Source organism: Prunus dulcis, chromosome 3, assembly GCF_902201215.1.
Source record: "Prunus dulcis chromosome 3, ALMONDv2, whole genome shotgun sequence".
Lineage (NCBI taxonomy): Eukaryota > Viridiplantae > Streptophyta > Magnoliopsida > Rosales > Rosaceae > Prunus > Prunus dulcis.
The window spans coordinates 17,315,547-17,326,877 of record NC_047652.1 but is presented as its reverse complement, the minus strand read 5'-3'; the positions used below and the strand labels follow the sequence as shown (position 1 = coordinate 17,326,877).

Sequence of the window (11,331 nt, the reverse complement as noted above, 5' to 3'; positions counted from 1 at the left end):
CGGGTTGGACCGATTTTTGTCTCAAATTAGAACCGATTTGGTACTATTCATCAGGTTTGGTCCGGTTTGATTTTAATTTAAAAAAATTCAAAAACTGTCCGGTTCGAGTTGAACCGGTTCTGCTCTGCTTCCGATTCCAGTTCGGTTTTGAACCGGATTATAAAAATTATTTTTTTAAATTGTTTTTTAATACAATTCTCAACTGAAATATTATTATTTTACTTGAAAATTAACAAATTATTCAATTTCATATGAAAATAAATATTAAAGTTAGAAAAAAGAGATATTTTGAAATTGAACTTGGATAAATATTAATTTTTTTTTTGTCAAATTAAAAATATAGAATCAAATATAAATATATATATTAAAATTATATTTTTTTTAAATTTGACCAGTTCGGTTCGGTCTGGTTCGATTTTTGAAGACATGGAACTGGATCCAAACCGGTCCAAACCGGTCCAGTTTGATTTTTGACTAGTTGTTGACTTTTTGGTCAACTTGATTTTTTTCCGGTTTGGTTCGGCTCGGATTTCCGATTCGCCAGTTTGAGTGCCCACTCTTCATGTAGAGATCCAAAAGTTGGTTCTCCAAAATAGAGAGCCAAGTAGGGAGTCTGCTAGAGAAGAATTTTCCTTCTTTTTAGCCAAAATAGCTAGGAATGAGAGGATAGAGAGTCTGTTAGAGATGCTCTTAGTATTAGGCTTACCTGAAGCACACTTTTCTCGTTTTCAGGGAAGAAGGGAAAGAGACATAAAGTAGGAGGCATTAAACTTGGGGCAAAATGCCAAATGTACCATGCGGTCCATCCGCCATACTATTACATTTAAGATGTCTTTTTTGTCTCCACCACAAAGAAGATGAAAAATAAACGTGTTTATCATGAAAGGCATGGCAACGTACGTAATGTTGGCAAAGAAGTTGTAGCTGACTGTGGGTTGTACCTCAAACCCTACCCACCCACCAAGAAGAATAGCACGAGAAGTCTCTTGCATAAAAGTGTATCTGGGGATACAATTGGCATGTGACTTGTAAACCTCAACCTTAATTAGTTCAAATCAAATTAATTATTAATTTACCAATAGGATTGTATTTTTGGCAACGAATGCAAAAGGCAAAGGGGAAAAGTGCATCTTTTGCTGCAAACTTACAGTTAGAGCCTCAGAGATAGGTCCTTTTATCATCTTCTATTTTTTTTTAAATCTCAAGCTATAATTCATAAGCCAAATTTTATTTGAAGAAGATGATGTTGGTTAGCTCAGATCAGTTAATCATGATAGTGTGTCTGTCGAGTTCGATTCCCATATCTTGTAGTTTAGAGTAATTTAAAATATTTTAGATTATCGCTTATATAAAAAAGAAGTTTATTTGAAGTGTTTAAAAGCTTCACAATTTCGGTTCAAGCCAATAACCAAAACAGCCTAGGAAACTTGTTGCTGTTTTAATCTTGTCCAAGGCAAAGATCTCTTACATGCACTATGAAAGTAAAACCCACAATAGCAATGTCGCTACTTTTCTTGTATATGCATGAAAACTATTCTAAACTACTCAAAATTACAACAAAATAAATTTACTCTAGGTGCAAGAAAACGAACACACTACCATAGCCGGCCGACGTAGAATTGTTTTATAATGAAGGTGGCCCTTATGCGAGTCTCACCCAAAAACAATATATAAGATCCTCACTATAGAATCCTTGGACCGATGTTATTGATATCTACCCACAATTACACTGGGCAGGACTCCGGGCCATGAGAGCTCTTATAGAGCCACAGTTTGGTAATTTGGTACAGCCGAAGAGAGGCCTTAAGGGTTGCATGTGAGGCCCAACTCTTGTCCTATTTGCAGCAGGCCCAATTATCTACATGGTTCAAGAATTGAGCCACATGTCGTATTGTGATGAAGCCTTGTTATTCTAACACAAAATAATCCAATCGACCAAACGACAGAAAACAATCGTTTGTTTTAAGGTGGGAACAGAAACAGAAAGAATTGGATAAGAAGAAGACCAACCGACAAGCAAAGCAGATCAACAACTACTTTAATCATACAGCAACCATTGCGTCCTAAGTAAAAATAGGTTTACAATAAATAATATTTCTATTTCAATTCAATTGATTCCTTGATGGCCTTGAGTTCTTGACCTATTTGCCTTCCTATTCTTCATTTCTTAACGTTGAATGGAAACACTAGAAGGTCGTTCCATCTCTGTATTGAAAAGGAAAGAATTTAATTAAGCGATAATACCTGCCCCACTCTCGCCTGTGAGGACGAATATTGATGAGTTTTCAGCATGTCAATATTAATACAAGTCCATTTGGGTATCTGTCTAGCCTTGTTCTTAAGTAACAGGTGATTACCGGTGTCTAGTTGCTTGAGAGGAGGGATTCGGTTCAGAGATATTTTTGAGCTTTGTTCACTACTCTTCTCAACACTTGATATATGTCCATAATCATTATTATGATTATATAAATCAAAGTAAAAAATTAACAATAATTATGCCTAAACAAATGTTAAGTATAAAAAAAAATGGTGTCTTGAGTTAAAGTAATGAGTAAGGATATTTCTTCCCAAAAATAACTGTGTTATCTCATTATTTGTCAGCAACACTGACAGATTTTGACAGAAGACTATTAAAATGAAAAAATTAATTGAATGACTAAAATGACACTCAAATCACTCAGACAAAAATTCATGGGCAATTTCAATTAAAAACCAATAAAACAAGTAAGGAATTTTTTTTTTTTTTGGGGGTCTGATTTTTTATATGAGTCACATAAGGTTGAAATATTGAACCAAAATTACGTGTCAAGATCTTGTATTATAAGAATTAACAAACAAGACACGCCACCATTTCGACTTGATTAAAGATCATCACCATTAATTATGTAAAATAAATTAGAGATATGCCTTTTTGCAGCCTTGGTCGTATTTAATTAGTATAAATGTGGATTTGCCTTGTGTTAATCGGCTTTGATATTCTGCCCCACGCGGTTTAGCCGCCCGCGTATGAGCCACCACCTTCTAAGAAATAACCACTCCAATTCTTCGCCATTCTCATCTGCGTCTGCTTCTCCTCTCTACTATAAATATCTTCATCTCTCATCTCTAAACCAGTAACTCAAAACCTTCCAAGTATTTCTCATTCTAAACCCCAACCCAACATCTCATATTCTTTTGAATTTCACAGCCTTTCTTCAAAGATGAGTTCAACAAATTCCACAGGTACTGAATTTCTGCACTTCAATTACTAGTTTTTAGCAACTTGGTACTCTCAAAACACTTTGAAAATTCATTTGTTTGGTCTTTTTTGTTGCTGGGTTGCTTAAAGTTCTGAACTTTTGTTCAACAATATAGAAAAAAGATGTCTTTGAATATGGTTATTGACAATTGTTTGATGAATTTCATGTAGCAGCAGCATACCCTGCCCAAGCTCCCAACTCTGCCCAGCAATATCAGGTGCAAGCTCCACCTCCTGCAGGCTACCCAACAAGAGATGTGCCCCAGAACTCTGTTCCTGTAGAAACCAAGTCAAAGGGTGATGGCTTCTGGAAAGGCTGCTGTGCTGCCTTGTGTTGCTGTTGTGTGTTGGATGCTTGCTTTTGATTGAAACAAGTCCACCCAATAATCTCAGTATCTCTGATCATCGTCTTTTATATTTATAGAATTCATAGTTGATTTTTAGTTTTTTATGTGATATTGAAGAAGAGACCATGTAGATTGGATACAGTTCCGGATTGTCCAACTCTCATCATCTTTGTATAATAATTGTTATTCATTTCAGATATCCCCTTTTTTTTTTTTTTTTTTGGTTCTTCTTCTTTGTAGTGGTGGTGGATTAGTTTCTTTGTATATGGTCAGATTTAATCCCTTAATAATACAGAATCGTGCTCTTTTTCTGTTTTAGTTTAAAGCCTTTTGTCAATGTTCAAACATTAGGTGAGAGTTGTTGATGATCAATTGGATATGAAGATCATACGAGTAAACATAAAGCAATCAAACCAGAGTGTTTGACAAACTTGTCATTGATATTTTTGAAACTCATGCTTTGAGCATGAGGTATATCTGGTCCCATTGCCCACTCTCTTTTATATGCTTTGTACAAATTCTGTTTAAATAAAATTATCAATATTGTTGACGTCAAAAATTAGGTGAACGAGATAAGGCCACGAAACACACAAATAAATCCTGTAAATATATCGTGATGCACCCAAATGGATACGTCTACGTTGAGTTGTATGGTTATCTTCACTATAATTGTTGTATGGTTGTTTTCACTATAATAGACGATTGTCACATTGTACGCATGCTTGAGAGCCTTTGAGAAAGTATAATGAGAGTGCATGACAAACTAGGTTACAAATGAAGGGAGTTCCCTTAGATAAGCAAGGCTTGGGCCACGACTCTGCTTGGCCCACCTCCACCCTCAACGGTCGACTGAATTATAGTCATATTTTTTGTTTGAATAAAAATTGGTTATAGAAAAAATCTTGGTGCTACCCATTGCTTCCACTTGATATGAAAGATAAATCGTGGATCAACTAAGCCGACTCAGAAACTTGTTTAAGAATAAATAAAGAGAAATTTCACATTTAAATACATGGTAGATGGAGTAGAGAAAAATATTGTTGTCCAAAATTGCATTAAAAATGAAAGGAAAAACAAAGTAAATTTAGGTTTTAGCTACAAAAAAACTTTTACTTCTGAAAAAAGTCAAAACTTTTTCAAAAAAGACAAAAAAACCTCTCAACTTTCAAACCAAAGACATGCAAATATAAAGGATTCCTTAGGAAATCCAAAAATAAAAAAGGGCAATTTTGTCCATTTTGGTTTCTTTTAAAAAAAATCTCTCTCCTTTAGCCTTTTTCAAAGTCTCCCGAAAAACAAATGGTCAACAGTTGACTCTTTCTCGAGTCATGTATATTGAAAGATGATCAGTCAATAATTTATTCAACTAATCCATCAATCAATGCCTCTATTAACCCTAGTCTCTAGTAAATGAAAAGTTTTATCCAACCCCTTTTTTAAAAGAAATAAAAAATGTTAAACAACAAGGCGTGGTGCGGTTGTCAAACTGCCACCTTCAATTGGCGAACTACTTGCCACTTTCAGTTGGCTAGCTACCTGCCACCTTCAACTCTGCCCAGCAATATCATGTGCAAGCTCCTCCACCTCCTGCAGGCTACCCAACAAGAGATGAGCCTCAGAACTCTGTTCCTGTAGAAACCAAGTCAAAGGGTGATGGCTTCTCAAAGGGCTGCTGTGCTGCCAAGTTGTGTTGGATGCTTGCTTTTGATTGAAACAAGTCCACCCAATAATCTCAAAATCTCTGATCATCATCATTTATATTTTTACAATTCTTAGTTTTTAGTTTTTTGTGTTCTATAATAATTGTTATTCATTTCAGATATCTGGCTGCTACTTTTTTTTTTTCTTTTTTTTTTTTTGGTTCCTCTTCTTCGTAGTGTTGATGGTGGATTTGTTTCTTTGTATATGGTCAGATTTAATCCCTTAATAATGCACAATATTATCGTGCTCTTTTTCTGTTGTACTTGTCAATGTTCAAATATTAAGTGACGTCAAAAATGGGGTATATCTGGTCCGGTTGATAGTGTAAAGCAACCAAGCCAGCGTGTTTGACAAACTTGTCATTGATATTTTTGAAACTCATGCTTTGAGCATGAGGTATATCTGGTCCCCCATTGCCCACCCTTTTTAATATGCTTTGTACAAATTCCGTTTAAATAAAATTATCAATATTGTGAGATAAGGTCACGAAACACACTCATAAACACTATAGATATATCGTGGTTCACCCGAATGGATATGTTCACGTTGATTTTTTTTTTTTTTAAAAAATTTTGGAAAGAGGAAATCATTGATAACAATTAAGAGGGTACAACAATATCATCTTGTACAATTGGCTCCAGTAAGAGGGGAACCTCTTCAATCCAAGTTACTATAATATTACAATTAAGTGCATGCCTTGCTAGAAAATGAGCTACTTGATTGCACCCCTTGAACTGAAAGAAATAATAACAGTTGTATGGTTGTTTTCACTACAGTAGACAGTTGTTATATTGTACATAGGCTTGAGAGCCTTTGAGAAAGTAAGATGAGAGTGCATAACAAACTATAGGTTACAAATGAAGGGAGTGTTCCCTTAAATATGCAAGACTTGGGCCTTCTATTGTGAGCTTCATGTGCTGAGCAAACAAAATTAATAATAATATTGCGAGCTTCATGTGAGCTTAGTGATGCCCAAATCATAGTAATAACAAATATCACATCCATAATAAATGAGAGGTTATAATGAGGGGATCTTTTATAGCAGTTCGATTCAGTATAAAATTATTATTGGACTGTTAAATTGAATCCCTTCAACATAACCCTTCATTATAGAAGCTCTCTCCATAACTATGGGTGGCCATGATTCTGTTCGGCCCACCTCCACCCACAAGAGTCTACTGAATTATAGTTATATTTTTGGTTCGAATAAAATTGGTTATAGAAAAAATCTTGGTGCTAACCATTGCTCCCACTTGATATGAAAGATAAATCATGGATCAACTAAGCCGCCTCAGAAATTTGTATAAGAATAAAAAAGAGAAATTTCATTTAGATACCTGTTTTTTTTATTTAAAGGATTTACATACCATTTAAATACATGGTAGATGGGGTGCTGGTGTCCAAAATTGTATAAAAAAATAGAAAGAAAAACAAATGTTCGATTGTTGACTTTTTCTCAAGTCGAATATATTGAAATACAATAGAGGACCACGTTATTCCTAAAACTTGAGATTTTTTTAAAAGCGATAGTTATTACTGACAATAACAACACAAGGAACAAACTTTCACTCCTTAATCTCCCCAAAATAACATTTGTTCATATCTCTCATGTTTGGGTTTTGAATAATATTGACTGTTTTCAGTGCTATCTTATTTACATTCTTATGGTACTTATTATTTTAATAAAGTATCTATTCCTGAAAAAAAAAAAAAAAAATTTCTCCCCAAAATATGGAGAATCCAAAGATGATTAGTCAATACTTTATTCAACTAATCTATCAATCAATTCCTCTATTCTATCCAACCCTTAGTCCATTTTTCAAAGAAATAAAAGTTTTAGAGCTAAAAAGAAACAAAAGACTGGGTCTCTAGAACTTATAAGGTCACGTTTGTTCACTCAAGTCAGTAACTTTTGACAGTTGAATGAAACCTTACTATTTGAAGAAAAAAAAAACTCATTTCGGACTAAATAGTAACCATAAAAGGCCGAGAGCAATTGAATCCACAACCCCCAGCTTTAAGCCTTCCCATATTCAAAACCAAATCCAGAAACTGAATGTCATATTTCCTTAGCCCATTACTTACATTTTGTCATCTTCATCGTAATTCCGTTTTATTTTTGCAATATTCTAAAATTTTAAAATTTATTTAGTATTTTAAACGTAATAATGAAAATAGTTAACAAATTTAGATCAATACAAAATGGTATTGACTTGCAGACCAATAGTTTTAGATTTAAACTCCCATAGCATCTTAGTTTAGACAAACTCGTCATCAATTGTGTGTGTGAGAAACTTTTCTCCCTTTATAATTTAAATTATCGCTTATATTTTAAAAAAATAATAATGAAAAAAATAATTTTACAATTTTCATGATTTAATTTTTTTTACCAAAATTAATAACAAAATACACTGCATTTTTATTTTCCAAGTTTATTATATATTTTTTGATGTGCTCCAATTAAGCAAGAGAAATAAAATAATAGTAAGCCAGCCCAATCCAAGTCCTAAAAGCCCAACACAAAAACTCTCGTCAGCCCAGATCCACCTAAACCTAGGGTTTCGCTGAGCCGCCATAACTATATAATCGCTCATTTAGGGTTTTTCCACACCACATTTGGCCGAAACCAGAGAGTGAGAGAGAGGAGAGAAGAGAGAGGCACAATGGTTAAGTTTCTGAAGCCAAACAAGGCCATCATCATCCTCCAGGGCCGCTACGCCGGACGCAAGGCCGTGATCGTTCGCGCCTTCGACGACGGCACTCGCGATCGTCCCTATGGCCACTGTTTGGTTGCGGGGATAAAGAAGTATCCCAGCAAGGTTATCCGCAAGGACTCGGCGAAGAAGACTGCCAAGAAATCCAGGGTAAAGCCCTTCGTCAAGCTCGTGAACTACCAGCACCTCATGCCCACTCGCTACACCCTGGATGTGGATCTCAAGGACGTCGTCAACGTTGAAGCTTTCGCGACCAAGGACAAGAAGGTGACTGCATTGAAGGAGACTAAGAAGCGCTTCGAGGAGCGGTTCAAGACCGGGAAGAACAGGTGGTTCTTCACCAAGCTCAGGTTCTGAGGGAGCTCGAACGGCGTCGTGCTGGAAATGGGTCTGATTTTGTCTTCTGTTTTTTCAAGTTAATTTTGGATTGAAAATGGTTTAGGATCTGTGTGGATGAGACTTTTTATGGATTTATGCATTAATGCTTAGTTAAACAATTAGATTTGTTATTACTAAAATGTTAAATTTGGCATTTCTTGCTTTACTATGTTACTTGAGATTTTATATCCTCATTGCTTATCTGTGTTGCTTGATATGTTCATTTTCTGCAATTGGTATTTCGTGATTTGCTTCTGGATTACAATTTCGTTTTGGGGTTCGTATAGATTGGATTTCAGTCTATCTTGTGCAGCTAGATGTGCTGATTTTGTGCATAGATGGTGTGCTTTTTGCACCAGATCATTTGGATTTTGTATAGGAAATTGCCCTGTATACTCAAGTATCAGTTGAAGAGTCACTTGGTAATGCTAAACGCATTTGACCTGTATACAAATTATATAGACCTGCCTACTCAAGTGAAAGTTATATGTTCCCATTTGGATTTTGTAACCTGAGTAATAAAACAAACCTAATCACCCAGGTGTCATGTCAAATGTTTTGTTAAAAGAAATGCTTTTTAAATCTCGAATGATTATGAAGGGTTTAGCTTTTTAAATATGTCGGGTCGTTAAAGTTTCCAGCTTAATGTGGTGCATTGAGTTATTGACTGAGTACTGTTGGCCAATATAGTTGATTCCATAATTTGTTAAGGGCTTGTAGCATGAATATCTTGATGGGGGCGTTAGTGTTGCTGGTTTTTTGGCTAGTGTCTTTCGTCTCAGTTTGTCAAATTTTTATGAATGAAATGTACATGAAGCAACTCAAAGAGTTGTACTGTAGGGTTAAGCTGATCTTGTCGAGTTACTGGTTAGTGATAGATGACCCAACCTTATGCAAAATGTTTGATTTGTGTGTTATGATTTTTGTTGTTCAAGGGGACTTCTTGTTCGTGTTTGTATGTATACTGTAATTTACTTGTCCTCTTTGCCCTTGTATGAGGCTTTGTGACGTCTTGATGGAATGCTGCTTAGACTGGGTATTGCTAATCTAGTTATTACTAATTTTTATGCTCTCGAAATTGAGCATCGACGTGGACGGAATGTTGTGCTCAGCTGGACGGTGCAGATACTGTTGATGTTTTCTTTTGACTTAAGTTTTTGATTGAATTTTTTTGTTGTTGCTTTGATGTTGCAAATATTAGACTTCATGCGGTGCTTTTGATCATGCAAGAACTCGGACCAGATTGCATGTTTGTTATGTTAGCAAACAAAGCAGTGGGATCGGTTATTTCTAGATCATTAGCTGTGCCTGTTAAATTTTCCGTATGCTTGCCTAATCGAATCTTTGTTCTGATTGATGGCTACGTATGGCCAAAAAAATTGGAACAAGTACCATTTGCTATTGGGCTTTGAACAAGTACCATTCATAGGATTATCATTGAAGGGTTGAATTACGAATCAACCCATGACCCAATAACCTAAGAATAGTGTTGAATTCCCTTAAAGAGCACATGACGTATAGGAGCTAGAAGTAGTGGCTGGAGAAAAAGAAAGCGAAAAGACAATGCGATAGGGATGTTTTCTGGGTGGGTGACTTAATGTGCTGCAGTAAAAAAGCTTTAAAGTGGTGTGTGGATTGGACGTGAATGGTTTATCTGGCTGGCTTTTGAGTCTCCCCCATGTTTTGGCCCACCACCATGCTCTTTTTCAGTATTGACATTGCCCTTCATAAATCCCCAGTTATGAAGGAGATATAAGACTTAACAATGTCGTTCGGTCGTTAGGAAAAATTTATATTAAAAAAAACTTGTCTTGTGTGTCTGGTGGACAAACCCAATTAGAGAAGAGGCTTTAGTAGATTCTTGGTTCTGACTGAGAAGAGGCTTTAGATACATACATCATTTGATGTATGAGTCAGATAACCGGCCCTCAATTAAAAACAGAAACAAAGAAGAATGGAGTACCATAGATTCCTTTCCTCCATTTTATTTTGGTAGACATCAGAGATATGCAGCCGATTTGACTCGGTACTTCTCTTTTCTTGATGAAGCAAGAGGTTTTGCTTATAGAGTAAGCAATAATTTGAATACAAGCGGTGATTTAAATTACAAGGGGAGGGGTTTTTTCACATATACACTAGCACTACCAACATGTTATAGTGATTCAAACTTGAGATCGCTCGTTTGCAAATCAAGATCTTTTTTCACTGAAGTAGAATCCATTGGCAAGCAAACCAAATCTCATTGTGTTGTATAGCATGCCATAGATCTTTTGTTTTTTTTTTCCTGATTGAAAAAATGCATTGGGCTGTAAGAAGAAAAAAAAAAAACATTGGCTTTATATGAATTGCCATGATATAAGAAAAAACTCACACGAGTGAAAATCTTTTACGATGAATATAGTTCTCCGCCTATAGTAATCAAAGTAGTAGGTATTTATTTATTTTTCTTTAAAAAAAGAAAAAGATGAATAATGAGAGTGGAACCCTGGCTTGTAGAGCTGCAAGCCGCCACAAAAATTCCCAGAATTTGTGAATTTTGAATGGTCTAGATGTTTGCATCCAACCAAACAAACAATATTCAAATGCTGATTTATTTGACATGGGAGATAAAATTAACAAATAACACAAATCAATGTCAACACAAGCAACAAACCATCAACCCTTGTAATCTTCCTAAAACATCGTCCCGAGAATCCAAAGATGATGCTAATTATACGATTAAGAAACTGATTAACCAATAATCTATTCAACCAATCCATCAATCAATCCCTTTATTCTATCATTTTCCCTAATCCCCCAACACAACAAACGGGCTTAACGACACGCCCAAACGGAGTACCTAATGAGGGCGATCTCCCCCACACGTGTCACTCCCACGCTCACACGGATCCCCCAACCCAGACGGACTTATCCTATTTTGATTTTCTTCCCTACCCTCTAAAGTTGTCAAACT

General features: G+C 35.6%; 1 protein-coding gene and 1 long non-coding RNA gene across 2 annotated transcripts; both read left to right on the top strand.

Moving 5' to 3' along the window:
* Positions 1 to 2,990: 2,990 nt before the first annotated feature.
* On the top strand, positions 2,991 to 3,784 carry LOC117623583. The gene is made up of 2 exons (XR_004585152.1): positions 2,991 to 3,222; positions 3,413 to 3,784. It is a non-coding gene; the product is annotated as an uncharacterized LOC117623583 (long non-coding RNA).
* A 4,095-nt stretch (positions 3,785 to 7,879) lies between these two features.
* On the top strand, positions 7,880 to 8,572 carry LOC117623080 (60S ribosomal protein L27). The gene has a single exon (XM_034353931.1). The coding sequence runs from the start codon at positions 7,950 to 7,952 to the stop codon at positions 8,355 to 8,357; it is 408 nt and encodes a 135-aa protein (XP_034209822.1). The 5' UTR covers positions 7,880 to 7,949; the 3' UTR covers positions 8,358 to 8,572.
* Positions 8,573 to 11,331: the final 2,759 nt, after the last annotated feature.

Excerpts from the sequence above, each read along its gene's own strand:
- LOC117623080 (XM_034353931.1), top strand. The coding sequence starts at position 7,950 with ATGGTTAAGTTTCTGAAGCCAAACAAGGCCATCATCATCCTCCAGGGC.